The 16,757-nt window shown below is 43.7% G+C and overlaps 1 protein-coding gene across 5 annotated transcripts in view; it reads right to left on the reverse strand.

Moving 5' to 3' along the window:
• The window catches only part of CCDC88A (coiled-coil domain containing 88A), a 2,139,415-nt gene extending 2,125,145 nt beyond the window's left edge, over nt 1-14,270 (reverse strand). For 2 of the 5 annotated variants that reach the window (XM_069608255.1, XM_069608256.1), the window contains exons 1-2: nt 13,270-14,270; nt 11,578-11,678 (exon numbers count right to left, since the gene is read on the reverse strand). In XM_069608255.1, coding sequence (XP_069464356.1) covers nt 11,578-11,678; nt 13,270-13,332 — 164 coding nt within the window. In that variant the 5' untranslated portion in view covers nt 13,333-14,270. The remainder of the gene's footprint in view (nt 1-11,577; nt 11,679-13,269) is intronic. The other 3 variants (XM_069608254.1, XM_069608253.1, XM_069608252.1) reach the window with 2 other exon arrangements.
• Nucleotides 14,271-16,757: the final 2,487 nt, after the last annotated feature.

Consider the following 16,757-nt stretch of genomic DNA (forward strand, 5'->3'; position numbering starts at 1 on the left):
TGTCACTTCCTCTTTAAGGGCCTAAAAGACCCGCGCATCAATGGAGGACAACCATAGAAGGAAAAATGCTTCAACAATGTTAAAAATAAAATATTTGGGAACTTTTGCCCACTGGAAAATAAGTAGGAGGTAACACATTACCAGTTCGGAACAACATATTTGATTTTTTATGAAATAAAATGTAGGCCTCCTGGAAGAGGAAAAGTATCAGAGTTAAGTCTTTTGTTTCTTTCCTTTCATATAGTAAACATGTTGGCATGCCACACATACATAGCCTGACCCTTTCCATGCCACTAAAATGTTTAGAATGATTACTCCATTACCACATTAAAATCCTGTGTCCGATACAGATGTTTCACAACTCAGTGTTTTCATGAAACATAAGTCAAAATGACACAACTGTCATTAGACACTACTAATTTAGAAGACTGCCTTCCCTTCAACCCAACTCTACAAAAGACATCTCACTAATTGCTGAACACTCCACGGAATCCCATTCCAGCTGCCCTGCTAGTACTGCTCCTTTGTAACACTCTTGTTGTGCCTGCCCCCCCCCATGCCACCCCCATGTGCATAGTTCCATCGCTTCCCAGCTAGGTTTGCACTTTATAAATTCTATAAAACATACATAAATGACTCGGGCTCATGCTTATATCTGCATGTTCAATATGAACTCTATTGACAGAACCGCATCATTTTGGGAAAGCAAAACAATGATGATAAAAAATGCAGCTATGTTAAAGGTGCAAAGCTTTTAGCACAGACTAAAGCCTAAGACTTTACACGCTCAAACATGACTGCTCGCAATGCACAAAATTGTCCATGAGATTTTCTAAATCCATTTAAAATGTCAATACGTGTACTGCGGATCCATATAGGTTGTAAATCAAAAAAGCGGGCCTTCTTCTTGAGGTAACACAATTTTGCAATTATTTTACAGTAAGAAGAACTACGATGCTCATTTTGTGTTACTGAGATTTAATGCGCGAGCTAACACCTGTAAACCATTTGAATCGTTGTATTTGATAAGCAGGATCTTTGGTGACATGGTAATGGTCAATGCTTAAGGCATGGATCGGAAAAAGCACAATGTATTCTCTGTGGCTATCTGCCATTTAAACCATTTAATTTTTAAATGTTGCAAATCAGGATTTCCATTGGAAAGCATGTGCTTTCATGTCTGGGGTTGGCGTGCAGCGATCTTAAATTCGCTCCATGCTTAGTCCCGCCTGCCTGCGTGTGCCAATCTGCACTTCCTTCAGGCCATTTACAACCTCCCATTATGAATGCTCACCCCCTGTGCGCCTACAGCAGCTTCATTCACAGCAAAGTATGACCCAGCCAGCACACACAGTACTCATGGTGCTGAGTGTCACAACCCTGATCCCAAGCCAGAAGTCCCTTGAGGTATCTAGCACGAGGCATCCCACCAATACCTTAATAGGAATATCCTCAACCCTTCCTATAAAAAAACGGAGAGATCCCTGCTGGAGAAAAGGGGAAGAAATCACTGGGGTAGGAGTTGCACTAGAACTGGATCTCTAGAACTTAAAGGAACACAATTATGCTCTGAACAGTGGCCATATAACATCTCCCTTTGCACCAATGGGTGTGTTTGGATAATACAAGTCCCCTTGCCAGACTCAGAGTCTGGGGACTCTGGATATAGCCAAGTGCACCTTGATGATACATTTTTATTTGCTTGATCTTTTCCCACCTTTGTTTTTCCCAGATCTTCCAAGATTCCCCATTATTTCTTATGTTCCCAAAACCCAGCCTTCCCTCATTGAGCCGTTTTAAGTGCCAGATGTTTGCGGCTGGAGGGAGACACAGGAGCAGCGCATGACGAGAGCACACTGGTCCCTTGCAGTGCTCTATAGACAGGGCACAGGTAACCCTGAGCTGGCAATGCAGCCAGACATGCGCCAGGGCCTCCCTGTGCAGTAGCCATGAGCCCCCAGTTACTGACAGTAAGTCCTGTGCCTCCTGTCCCCCTGCAACCTGTGGACAGAGCTCACCCGCCTTGTAACTGGGCAGGGGAACAGGCCATGATGCTTGCCTCCCGTACCCTAGGTATTGAAATCGGGCAGAACTTAAGTCCATAAAGCCAAGATAAATTGGACAGCTATACCGAAGAACATATTATGGTATTATTATTATGGTATTTATTGAGCTTTGACCTAGCTTCGAGAAGCAATGGAGCATTTTACAGAGGTATACACCAATACAACAAGAACATATTTACAAGTATCAGCCTAAGATTAAGATCTTGCTCCACAGTCCCAACTCCTTTACGAAACCATACTGCTCATCAGCCTGAATCTTATTTGTTTTAGCCCAATCAAAAATCCTGTTAAAGACCAATCTTCCAAACCATTTAACTGTTGAATTAATCAATGAAATCAGGTGGTAACAACAGGGGTCCAATCTATCACCCTTCTTAAAAAAAGGAACGACAAATGCTGTGCCGAACTAGGTGGCAATAAATGATCTTTGACAATTGAGTTAAAGAGCTGTGCATAAACTAGTACCCAGACTACAAACTAATATTCGAAAATATCCAGAGCTACCACGTCTTCACCTGGGTCTTTGACTGTGATAAGGGTTCATACACTCTGCCACAAGTAAACTGTGTGATATATTTACTGTCATCACGAGCGAGTTGCTTCTGAGATACTACTTGATTCAGAGATTTGTTAACAGCAGATTGGGCATCGGAATCATATAGCATTGAAAAATGTTTACTCAATGGGTTGCAGACACATTATTAGAATTACTTTATTGTTGCACCCCTAAACCACGCGAAATGTTATCTTTTTGTTAAATGAATGTAGATCTAGGTTGATGAAGCCCAAATTCAGCAGCTGGCCCAATATCAAAAAATGATCTGACCAGGAGTGCAGGATAGCCTTAAAATAAAGTACTTTCATTCTGGGCAAAAGAACATGTCAAGTTTGTGGTCTGCTCTATGTGTTCTAGTCGGTGGCAACAATTTAAAACCTAGGTTGTTCATGTTTGTGCCGAGGTGTGGTGCTAGTTTATTAGATTAATTATAATGATATTCATTTCATATCTGATGTATGTGAATTTGTGAAAGATGCTGTTAAAAGATGTGGAAGTCTTTTTTTAAAATGTACTAAATTACTTTTTGTTTGCAACAGTGAGTTGGTTAATTGTTGTTGTGGAGTATTTATGTATTGATTGTAATGTGCTGTACTGCTTTTAAAATGCGTTCATGGCTATAGTCGAATAAAAATGATTAATTCATTAGGGACGAGTTGCAGAGGGCCTGGTCTGTGGGCTTTACATAGAAACATGTTCTAGATAGTTAAGTAGTTTTGTTTGGTGTCCTGTATATTATCTTTTTTAGTATGTAGTTGGTTCTAATCCATATCTATATAACATGACTAGAGATTCACAATTGTATTCACCAAAAGTGTTATGCAAGCTTCGCCCTAACAAGTTGTCATAATGGTCTTCCAGATTGTAAGGCAATCTGACTTCAGAATCCTACAGAAAAGGATAAGGAAGATCACAGTAGAAAGATGGTCAGAAAATGATTGGGGCTGGTTGGCAATGTTGGTGAGACATTGCAACAACCTATATCTTGAAGCTAACAAATATATCACCAGGAAACTGCAAATCCTGCAGAATAATGCTCTCAGGACAGCCCTGAGCTTTCCTCGCAGACTGCATATCTCCTCCATAAGAAGGGATCACAACTGTCTCTCTATAAAAGAAAAAATTCAACTTAAAACTGCACCCCTAACATACAAATGCCTTGACAATTCAGCCCCACAATATCTTTCGGATAAATTTGCCTTGAAACAATACGCCAGACTTACCAGATCAGCCAGTACTGGCTGTCTACAAGTTCACAGATACAAACTGAAAAAGTTAGGAGGTAACAGCTTCCCTGTCCTCGCCGCCCAACTCTGGAACACTCTCCCTTCCAATTTCAGAACTAATCAATCCCTCTGCAGTTTCAGAAACAGCATGAAGAACTGGCTTATTACAAATGATGACCCTTACTGGTGCACCTGCCCTCCCATGTATATATGTTACATTATCTGCATGCCTTATATTTATATTTGTTATACTGCTTTGTTTCTGTAAATGTGAAAAGTATCAAATCTGATTTAATACAGAGCTGAACTAACAGGGCCCCTGCCGCTGCTAAGTTTGTTTTTGCTGCAATCTTCAAAAACCCTCTGTGCGGATTGTTTTTCCTTTAATTGGTCTACATGTATACTTAGGATTACTGCATTTTGCAGAATATGGCAAACTATTTTTTTTATTTTATTTTATTTTAATGTGTTTAGTTCTTTAAAGAACTTTTCACATCAGTTCATAAAAATACATCTTAATCATTCAACCACATTTAAAAATACATCATAATCATATCAACATACTGTCATATATCATGTTAAAACATTCTCTTCACAATCATCATAAATTCATCTTTGTTACATACTTTAAAACAATTTAGATTGTAAATAATTTAACTTCTAAACATTATAAATGGTCTCAGCCTTGAATTCTTAGTAATTCTGTTCCTTTACAATACGAGAAGTGCCTCTGTATAGCTCAGCTATCTTTGTCACAGCCAACTGCCATATTTTATATAGTGTGATGTTCAAAGAAGTAGTGTTAGCACCTAAGCACCAAGCCCAAAACGTACTAGTAACAATTGTTTCGATATTAACAAATCTATCAAGATAGTGTACCTAAAGAAACTTTAATACCGAGCAACAAGTTAAAATAAGCCTATTAGTTTCAAGGTTATAGTCTAATTTGCACAGTTTGCAATATCTCTTATTCCTAGGTATTTTTTAATCTGGGACCAAACCCAGAGAGGGAAGGTTTAATATGTCTAATAGGATAAAACGTCTACATTTCGGCAAAGTAATCTTGTTGAGTTTTGGCTGCAGTTTATTAATTGTGCATGTATTTCTAGCATAACCAACCTTACATTGCAACGTGGCCAAGTGTGTACAATTCCTGCACCAATCCCATAAACCCAGTTTATGCTTGAGAATAGCATGCACTTCATGCAAGTCTAGAGACCAGTCAGGCATCCACTCTAATTCCTTGAAGACCTTCATATTCAACTATTCATACTCTCCCATTCTATGTACTTTGGTGTTTTCCCCGTTATTATTCAAGAGTTTCAGGATAGGGCATGTTGGATTCTTGCTTAGCTTGAAGAACAACAGACCTCTCTTTAACATAGTTAGCACTGTGTACTACATGACAGTGACATCAACCCCAACTCGGTTTGCATTGCCTCAACGCGTACACTCTGGGATAAAGCCAGTACATTCCTACATAACTTAGCTTCAAGAACTTCCAACCACTTTAAGTCTCTAATGTAACTCCCCTCCAATCCATACAGGATACCTAGAATGACCACCTGCTTATAAACCACAATGATCCCTTTTAGGGTATACCCAATCTTATGCTAAACAACATTTTTTTAACATTGTTGTTAATGCCCTGGCCCTGTTCTGCTTACCACTAGGAAGTATCTTATTCCATACACAGGTTTCCCCAAACTGATATCCCAAGTATTTGTAGTTGGACACCCTTTCAATTACTCCTTCATTCAAATGCATACTACCGTACTTTCTCCTATTTCAGCTAAAGACCATATACTTCGTTTTATCTAGATTAAGAGCCAAGCCATTTTCCTCTGCAAAGTTGCACAGCTCATTGGCAGCTCCTCAAAGCCCAATGTACGTACGATCTATTAGTACTACATTGTTGGCGTAGCAGAGCCACCTTACCACTTGGTCTCCAACTCTCAGCGGAAAACAAATAACCTTCTACAGTCTCCTGGGTAAGTCAGCCAGGTATGAGGTAAACAGTAGTGGGGGCAGCATGCAACCCTGCTTTAGGACTTCTGATGTTTTTATTTCTTTTGTGCTCGTCCCCATACTTCTCAACCTAACCCTGGCTGTGGTGTCCTCCCGTACCAACCATTGCAATTCGAGATCCAAATTCCATCACTTTCGTTTTTCCCATAATATGCTTCTGATCGTAGCAAAAGTGGACTTAAAGAATGTTGTGAGTTGTAGCCGAACCCTTATGGAAATCTGGTTGGAACAGGCTCAGTATACTATTCTCATCCGACCATTCTCGTAATTTCCTTAATAGAATACTAGCATAGACCTTTCCAGTTATGTCAAGTATTGACAGTAATCTGTAATTTCTTAGGTCCCCTGTTATTCTTTTTATGAATGGGGATCAAGATGGCCTTACGACAAGATTCCAGAATAATACCCTCTCCAGTAATTTTATTGGATAGATCAGTCAATAACTCAACACAAAAATTCAGGTTCCTTTAACAACACAACGTTCGATAATCCTTCAGGGCCTGTGACCCTGGACTTCTTGATCTTCCCCAGGACCTCATCATATTCAAACACCACTTTCTTATCCCCTTTTTTAATGAGTTTTTCATATCTATCTCCTGCAACATTGCAGACCCCATTCTTCTCTGAAATATATTCTACCCACACTCTTCTACTTATTGGATTGGTCATTAATTGTTCCTTTGTGGCCTTTATCTGTTTTTACTTCCCATACCTTGTTAAAGCCACCATTAGACAGGCAGGCAAAGAAGCATTGCCACTCTGAATTTTGCATTTTATACCGTATTTTCTTTATCCAGCTATTATACCGGTTCTTGCACAATTTAATCATGGCTTTTGCCTATCCGTCATCACTGACAGTCTTCTTAAAATACCTGATTTCTTGTAATCGCCTATTTTCCGCTTTTATCTCTGGGTCATAGCTCATTAGTATTAGCATTAGTTTTGCATTCCCCAAGAAGCTTATAATTTCCACCAATTACCACAGAGGATTTGAATACACTTCTTCATCCATGCCAAAATGTCTTTACTTGATGCATGGACAAGATTCCTAAACAATCTTTCTTGGTCCTGTATAATTATGCTACTGAATCTGTCTATATTCTTCTCCGTCCACATAATCATGTTACCCTGATTCACATCTAACTCCCCTATTCTATCTCGTGTGCCGTTGATCTTCCCCAATCCTCAACTTCTACTTCAACATTGCATGAGCACTGTAATTAATCTTGATTATAGATAACTTGCACATGCTGTCTAATAGGGATGGGCTAACAAAGACATAGTCGAGGGTAGATTTTTTTGTATCATGAGACGAGGCTGCCTTAACAGGAATATCCCTATTAGTATGGCCGTTGAGTATAATCATGTCCCAATCTTCACAATATTCTACCCAGCACCTGCCCTTGGCTGTCTGCTTTACACACTCTTAGCTGCAGCTTGCTTTTAGTATCCTGGTCTCTGTAATGATGGATGTTGCTTTACAACCAGTGTTTAAATTGTCCCCTAAAAGTATCAGGCCATCAGGATTATCCATACAGCATTTATAGAAAACGACATTGTTCTCCTCATGACTATTTACAGTGTATTCAGAACCAGGCATATCATAGACATTAACAACTAATAGCTTGTAAGGATGTGACCGGAGTAATGTTTTAAACACTATTTCTACCGCCATAGCCTGACGCATATTCTTTGACATGTATGTTACACGTTCGGTGGAACAATTTTGAACAGCAGCAAGCAGACAAGTTGTTCTGCCTAGTGGGCCTTTCTTGGCCATCTTCTAGAAAATGGTAAACCCATCTAGCTAAAATGGCACACAGTTAACCAGCATTCTTGTACTGATTCATGGCAAAACTATTTACGTTTTTTTTATTTCAATGTCTTTTTGTAGTGTGTATTTCACTTCTGCCAAGTGCCCCATCAGCATTCGCGTGTGCTTAATCAAAACATGCCAAAAATCAAGAAATGTGTGTACACATGAAGCATAGACATAAATGTTAACTTCCAGTTTGGCAAAATATCCATACCGATGGTTTTGTTTAGCTATTTTATGCAGCAATATCCTCACAAAATGATTTGGCTTGAAATACTCAATGTTCCCTTCAAAGTATCACTTGCACTGAAATATACCCAGTTTCTTGCTTTGCGTTTTAATGATTCTGTTAATGTCATATGGTTCTTACTGGCATTAAACTGGTATTGTTTATTTTATTCCGTGAACAGTATTTCAAGTAATAAATCAATGGCGTTGGGCGTATATTCCTGAAACCTCTGGGTTTAAAAGAAAAATATGAGCTGCTATCATCTAACTGATCCCAAGGATCTGACCAAGAAAGCAGTAGTGGGTCACGTGACACTGTCTTCAAAATGGAAATCTAATTTACTAAGCAAAAACAATCAACACTCAAAGACATTGGGTGAAAGGTTGCAAACGATATATCAGAATTTATAAATACACGATGAGGACTGTGGATTTCTGGTAAGAGCTGCCTACAAGCAAATGCACCAAACACGACAAGAAATGGTTCCTGGTGGAAGAGACACTCTGAACTGGGTACAAGAAGTTGTGAGCGTTTTATTTGTACTCATATGTAGTTTGCCTTTATACCTTATTTGACAATATTTAGAAATACAGACATTTATCAATGTATTAACATCTGTTCAAATCTTCAAGGTAGCATTTTATCATGGCAATCCACTGCAGCATTGATGTGCATAGAAAAGGAAAGTATCCCGCCCGCTCCCAGAGTACAGAGAAGGGAGGTGGGATATATGTGCATGGAAGTGTGTTTTAGGTGCAACCAGTAATAGCAGCCTAAAGAAAGGAAATTGAGCCAGGGTGGCCCTAGATCAACAACAAGAGTCAACGCTAACAAGTTAAGGAAAAAGTCTGAAGCACGTGTAAAATAAATGCACTTCTCACAAGGTTGTAGTCAATTAGACTGGAAAGCCGTGTTTCTGGACAAATGCATTATTTCACAAATGTCGAGATCTTACATAGGAACGCCACGTGGAAAATTAGCTTTTCCACGTTCACCTGGTACTCGTCTGAAAATTCCATTTGAATTTGATTTATTGTTCGGCTTAATGCCATCGTTTCCTTTGTGGATTTATGTATCCAATGCATTTTGACTAGTCACTTCATAGACCCCGGAATAGTTCACCAAACCTATGACTTTGCACACATTTCTACCACACATAAGCCTCTCTGGGTATCTCGCGAAAAAGCCCAAATCCAGGAGTGTTTACATTCCAGGTGCTCCGAGTCACAGCGCACCAGGGGCCAGATTACAGAAACTTTGCACCGGTGCAAGTGCAAAGTTGCACGGTGTTAGCACTAGGGCAAAGTTTGCCCTATTTTTAAATACACTGGGACACATTAGAAAACTATTGCACCATGACAAGTGCAGTTTGACGTATTAAATTGCCCCAGTGCAAAAATAAAACATTTTTGATGCATTTTTGCATTAGGGCAAAGTTTGCCCTAGTGCTAATACCATTCCGTATTAGCACTAGGGCAAACTTTGCACTGGTGCAAACATGCAGTAGAAATGCCTCTTTTTTGCGCAAGGGCAATTTTTCCCTGGTGCTTTTAATATGCCAAACTGCCCTTGTCATGATGCAATAGTTTTCTAGTGTGTGCCACTGTTTTTAAAAATAGGGCAAACTTTGCCCTGATGCTAATACCGTGCAACTTTGCACTTGCACCGGTGCAAAGTTTCTGTAATCTGGCCCCAGAAATGCATATTCCACTCAGACCTCGTAATGACGGCGCCCTTGTGCAAGAAATCTGTAGTACTTTATTCAAAAACACGCATGGCTGCTTGCCCCACTATTTGAATAAATGAAATTGCTTGTCTGTTATTAGTTTTCTTTTTGTTCTCTTCCTTCCTTGGAAGCCTCTGAGGCTGCCACTTCCCCGTCAGACGTGCAGCCAACACCTTGTTCAGATCTATCCCTTCAGCCTATTTAAATGACCACTAAGTAACCCCCAAGTACCTTGCACAAAGCCTTCATTCATGCTGCGTCGAGGGGGCCCGCCCCATGCATTGACCATTACCCAAGTATGACCCACCCATCCACCCTTCAAGTTTGCCCCCAGCCAGGCCAATCGCTCCAGCCTATGTCATCAGCTGCTCTGCATTTACTGCAAATGTCTGTGCACCTCACGTGCAACAAGATCGGTCAGGAAATATGCTAATATCTGTTGTCATCTTTACAACTATCCAATGCTGAACATGCACATTAATTACACTTCACACTTCATGAACCATTACAGTAATGAATGCAACAAAACATAAGCTTGGAGCTGAAGCCTTCTCGGTGTATTTCGGACTTACGAAAACTAATGTGTGTATGCATTATGTAAACATCGCACACAATACGACGTGTGCGCCCCTTGGCGATCATTTTCACCAGCCAGACTCCTAGGGGCATTACTACACGTCACTTACGCCCAAGATAATCAACACTGTGTTTGAAGCAGATGAAAGAATGCCTTCTCGCAGACCCGCTCGGTGAAAGGTAGCATCTGTGTACTGCGGGAAGCTTGGCGTGCGCTCTCTGCGGGGCAGACCTGTTACAGGGACACTGTGTGCGCTAGGCCAGAAGAACAAAGAGGCTTTTTATAGGACACGAGTTCACAGCATGTAACGTTTGGGTCTTTCATTCAGTGGCCAAGGCCGGGCGTCGAGTATTGCTATAGTACTGACAAGTCTCAGCAGACCTGCATTTCACACCAATGCTTTCATAAAAATGCCTCGTTTCTCTGCATTGGACATGCAGGACATGAAAAATCGCCATCAGTACATCGGCATGTGCCTGTCACTATGTTGGGAAATGTGCAATAAGAGTGCGTGAAATTAGAGGAGGTGGAGGCAACAAGTAGAAATGATGACCTCTCAGCAGTGCCTGCTAAGAGGCAGTGTTGTGTTTGGCAGATGTGTGTTGTGTGTGTGTGTATATATATATATATATATATATATATATATATATATATATATATATATATATATATATATATATATATATATGAGAACAGGTGAAATATTTTTTTTCAAACCCACCATAACTTATATATATATATATATCCACATTCAAAATCCACTATGCACACTAGAGTTCAACAGAGATGGGTAGGCATGGACCGCAACACACAAAAAAACACATTCGCAGCAGCGCTCTGATGTTATTGAAGCTGTATATGTCGCACATATCCGACACGCACATGAAGTGGTGTGCGGGAGCATGGTAAGAGCAATACTGTATTTTTCCACGCGCACACCCGCCCTTCTCTAAGAAAGCTGTACCGCCGTCTCTCCTTTTTTTGGAAAGAGAGTCTTTTTTTTCAGCCAGAAATGTTACAATGTCCCCAGTGTTTCCTTCCTAAAAGAGCCCTCCCTCGCCCGACGCGCATGCCAATGTCAGTGTGGGACTGCAGCCTTCCCTCCCTCCCCTGCCCTCCAAAGGGTTTTGGCAGGTGTGACAGCGTTTCTAGGGACGCCCTGGCTGACTTGTCTCCCGCCGAGGAGGGGGCAGAGTCGCCGCCCAGCGCTTTGTGCTGTGCATTCGTTTCCTCTGGCAGTCAGGGGCTCTCCCCACCCTGCCCCCGCCCCGACAACAGAGAGGAACGACAGCAAGAGTGCCCTCACTGCCCTCCCAAACCCCGACCCCAGCACAGTCAGGCGGAAGCACTTACATTTCCAGCATCACCTCGCTCAGAAAAACGCCGTCCACCAGGGCCACGTACTCCTCGAGCAGTGTCCGCCCCCCACGGGACAGGACCCCGAGGGTCTTCACCTAGAGGGAGACATAAAGGCCACTGTCACTAAATGCTGAAACCGTGCACTACCCCCAAACACACCCCACCCAGACCCAATTAGCCCAAACATACAATAGACCAAACAGAAGAATATCTCAATAAAACGATATTGTGACCACGGGAACCCCCTAAATATAACCACTCTGCAAAAATATTCCGAATGTGTGGCTACACTGCCACCAAACATGACCCAACACACGATCAAGTGCTAATGACATGTCCAGAAATAGGACCCACAACCATGAACAACGGTGTCTCTAACTATAACCTCACTGTGACCACGTGCTCCCAAAATACACAATGACAAAACATATCCAAAGTGTAACCTCCATTTCCACCATGAAGAAAGTTCAACCTATAGCCGGGTAAAGCATGTCCAAGACCTACAAACAATGTAAAAACAAGCCTCAAAATACAATCTGTACCCCAAATATCCTCAGCCAAATATGGTATGACCAAACATTACCATAAAATGCAATGCAATCGCACCCCAAAAAAATATGATCCAATACAATCCAAGCGCGATCAGATTGTGACGGTATATCCCACAATCACGTGTAACAGGGCCTGGCGGTGATCCAATTCGCAGCGCCAAGCTACACTCCGTTCCAAAACAAATGAAGTGCACTCTATTGTAACCAAACATGGCCAAAACAGATCACTGCTGAAATCAAGCATGCCCCTCTCGAAGTCATGGCAAAATATACCCCAAGCGTATCCAAACACCCTAGATATGCCTTACACATAGCCGAATCTAACCATGCATGCACCAAAACAGCACCCACGAGGGGTTACGTACGTACCACAACACACACTAATAATGTAATACATTCCCCAACATTTACCACCCTAAAACATCACGAAGACATGCCCAACAATATACACTATTGTAATGAGAACTGCCGCAACATACACCACCCTAAAGTATCATGGGATATGCCTAACAAATTGCACCACCGCGATAACACATTTCACAACGCGTGCCCTACTGTGGAAAGTGCCCCAAATGTAGACCAGGGCAACGAGAAATTAATACTCTAAGAATGACAATGCCCCACCATACACTGCATTAGGATAAAAAAATCCCCACACTGCAACGTATCTCATTCTGTGGGGCAGAGCCCCAAAGTAATACCCTACTCAGATAAGAAATGGCTTAATGTACACCACACTAGGAATAATGCATCAGCATACTCCGACGTGTAAGGAGAAATTGCCCTACAATATACCGTAGTGCAATACGATTTCCCATATAGTAGCACAATCATTTAATAAGGCAGTCCATGCTATGTGCCCACATTAAATGGGCACGCCCCAGAGATCGTGTGGCATTCCATGACAATTTAATCATACTTCAGAATTCACTCCACGTCCTAATGGGGCATGCCACGTCCTAATGGGGCATGCCCTCGCATATATTCACTGTCCACGTAAATGTAAGAGTGTACCCTACTCGGCCCTTCCCACAGGACCAAGCATGCCCACAATATAGAGTGTAGAATAAACCATGCCCGGGGCATGCTGCCCCAATATATTGCCCCTTCGCGGCCGCCCAGGGTCTGCACTCACCCAGGTCACGAGGGGGCTGGCCATGAACTGCTCCAGCAGCGGGGCGAAGACCTCGTTCTCCATTTTCTGTGCAAAGTGCCGAGTGGAGATGGAAACGGCAGGCCGGAGGCTAGGCGCTGGGAATGGGAAGGAGAAACGCGGCCATTCACGGGGAAGTGGGGGAGGGGAGCCGCTCTTCAAAATCCCTCCTGGTTCTGCGCGCCCCCCTTCCTCCTCCTCCAAGGGATGAGTCGTGCCTTCCTGTCAGGGAGGTGAAATAAATCCGCTCGGCGCCGACTCGCGGGACAGGGGGGATGGTCCGGTACGCTGCCCCTGGTGTGCCGTGTGCCTCCTCGGGGGAAGGGGCTACTCCTTCGTGTGGGAGGGTAGGGTAACCTATGTCCGTTCACGGGAGCTGCCCGTGCCCTCCCAGACCCCGGTCTCCACACGCAGCAGCGCCGCTCTCCTGAGCTGTGGAGGGGCAGCCTCCTCCCTCAGACTGCACAGGAAGCAGGATTGGATGGGGGGGCTGTACACGAAACACGGGGGAAGCAGTGCCGCCTGCGGGGCTGCGCAGGAGGGATGCCAGTGCTGCTGCCCCCCCTCTTCTGCAGACCCTGGCGGTGGGCAGCGCCCCCAGCCCGTCACCATCCGCGTGCAAAGCGCGGCGTGGTCTTTACACGGTCGGCGGCCGCCAAATCACTGATCATCTTCACATGATATTAGGAGCCGTGGTGCACAAAGGAGGCTCTCAGGTATCCAGGCCGCTCGGGCAGCCACATGGACACAAATTAATCCAGATGTGTGTGCTGGGAGCCGCCTCACGCGCTTTGTGATCGCGGGGCTTGCGAGGTTTATTGAGACAAAGGAAGGTGAGCCCTCCCCCTGTATCCACGTCTATGGCGAGAGATCTCTTTCCCTGCGCCAACGGTATGTGACAATGCTGTTCGCCATAAAGAAAGGGGTGAGAGAGGGCGGCCTTTTCAGGGACAGTGTGCCAGCACCTCTTAGGGATAGGACACGCGCGGCGCGTGCCTAACGTTACGCACTCATGCTTAGACATCTGACAGACATAACGGCTACTGCGCATGAACAGCCACCCCTCAAACCGCCGACCGCACGTGCGCGCGCACCGCGTTCCTTCACCGCCCTGTCTCACAAACAGGCCCGGGTTCTACAAATTCCTGCTTGTAGGGTGGCATCCGTGTTGTGCATTCACCCCAGCCCCAGGGGAGAACACCATTGGGGGTTGGTGCATTTCTTACAAAGAACACATTTCTATGAACGGATATGTAGGACAGTTTCTGCTAAGTCGTTTTGATCATACTCATTCTACATCCTTTGTACAGTGCCAAAGCACCCACACACGATAATACATGCCCCAAGTGAGGATTCTGTATGGTTACTAGCTAGAATTGTCACGATGCACAGATGCAAAGTTGTATGCTTTGTCACACACCACAACTTTAGACAGTTGACATTATTACACAGAAGTATATAATACAGTCACCATTGCAAATACAGTCACTAATATGTGGTGAAACGAGGTATTAAGCAACAGTCTACTCTGGGTTGATTATCATTTCTACCCTTTTTGAATTTGGTAACTCAGTTCACTAGTTAACAGCGCCAATATCTTCTCCAATTCTAATAAACATACAATTTTGACAATGTTACTTACCTGACATACATTAATGTGCGAAGGATAGCCTTAACCAGAGGCGTTGCTAGGGCGTGTCTTAAGGGGCTATAGCCCCGGGTCTTTTGGTTGTAGCCCCGGATAGAATCTCAGGGGCTACAACCAAAAGGCTAGCTAGCCCCGAGTCCCGACAGTCCCGACATTAGCGTGGCCCTGGATCTTTTCCAGACCTAGCAACACCCCTGGCCTTAACTCAAATACAGCTTGATTACACAAGGTTATCTTAAACTCTTACATTCATCTATTCTTAAAACAAGGCACATTCTTACTTTGATTAGTGATTCTACCAATGACAAGCAATCTGGGAGTACATGTGTCAATTTACCTCATTTCTTTCAGTCCCATTCTGTGATAACGCTGATGCAGAGAAAAACACACAAAATGACTTCCGGATGGTTCCCCAAATGTGACTATTCCCTCTCAGGTGTAGGGTCTACCTGTGGTGGTGTTAGCATGCCCGTGGAATCACCATAGGCATGCAGACACCACATTCATCTTAACTACACGTATAAAGTGCAGCGTAAACCCGAAGGCATCTTGGCGCTAGAGGTAAGAGGTAGGGTCAAACAAATCAACAGAGAACTAAAAAAGGAAAGCCTTCAGCACCCGGTGGAATGGCAGATGGGCCTCAATGTTACGCAGAGAAAATGGAAGAAGGTACCAGGCCATAGTTGCCACCACTGAAAAGGCGCGACCGCCCACTCCAACAAGCATAGCCCTCGGGGGTCGTCACAGCTTGCAAGCAGAGCGGCCTGGCAGGTTTGTAGATGCAAAACTTTGCCTGAAGAAATTCTGCTCCTGATTTGTAGAAAGCTTTGTGAATCAAGCACAGCGATTTAAATGTAATACGTGGCTCAAGAGGGAGCCAATGGAGTTGGTGCAGAAACGGGGTCATACGGGCACCGAAAGGGGGATGAAGGACAGCCCTGGCTGCCGCATTCTGCAATAGCTGAAGACGCTGAAACAGATGCCGCGGAAGGGCAAGATATAGAGCATTTCAATAATCAATATTGCTAATGACCAGGCAGGATACCACCGGTGCATGGAATTTTTGGGGAAAGTAGGGAAGAGCTTTCCGAAGGATTCAGTGTTTGAAGTGTGCTTTTTGGCAGACAAGAGAGACCTGATTGGCCATAGATAGAGAGGCTGAGATTTTAACACCCAGGTCTTTCACTGAGGAGACTGGATGGGGGAAGAGACCAACACTCTCAGGCCAGAACTCAGGGGTCCAAAACAGAGAGGGCAACGCAGTGCCCACCATCAGCACCTCTATTTTAAGCTTCAGCCAATTGAAGGCCATCCAGTCACAAATAGCATGTAGGCAGTTCCTCAGTAGACCCGCCGTCTCTGGTTGGGTTAGATCCAGCCGCACAATGATTTGAGTATCATCGGTGAAAGAATGGCACAAGAAGCCAAAGGCATGAATTATGCTCAGGAGTGGTTGAATATAGAGATTAAATAGGATGGGAGACAGTAAAGAGCCCTGGGTAACTCCACAGAGTAAGGGGATAGGCTGAGAGCAGCAAAGGGGAAGAGAGACAGAAGGAGAACGTCCCATCAAAAAGGAGGAGAACCAGGCTAAAACTTGGCCAGAGAGGCCTGCCAAAGAATGCCGTCTGAACAGGGTAGGGTGGTCAATGGTGGCAAACGCAGCTGATAGATCAAGCAAAATCAGGGCCCTCACCCCACCCTGGTCAACCAGGTGAGCCAGGTCATCCATAACAGAGACCAAAACTGACTTCATACCCCGACCAGGGCGAAAGCCTAACTGGAACGGGTCAAGGAAACTTGATGACTCCAAAAAAGTGCT

This window comes from Ambystoma mexicanum, chromosome 4q (assembly GCF_040938575.1).
Source record: "Ambystoma mexicanum isolate Mex_15411 chromosome 4q, UKY_AmexF1_1, whole genome shotgun sequence".
NCBI classification, from domain to species: domain Eukaryota; kingdom Metazoa; phylum Chordata; class Amphibia; order Caudata; family Ambystomatidae; genus Ambystoma; species Ambystoma mexicanum.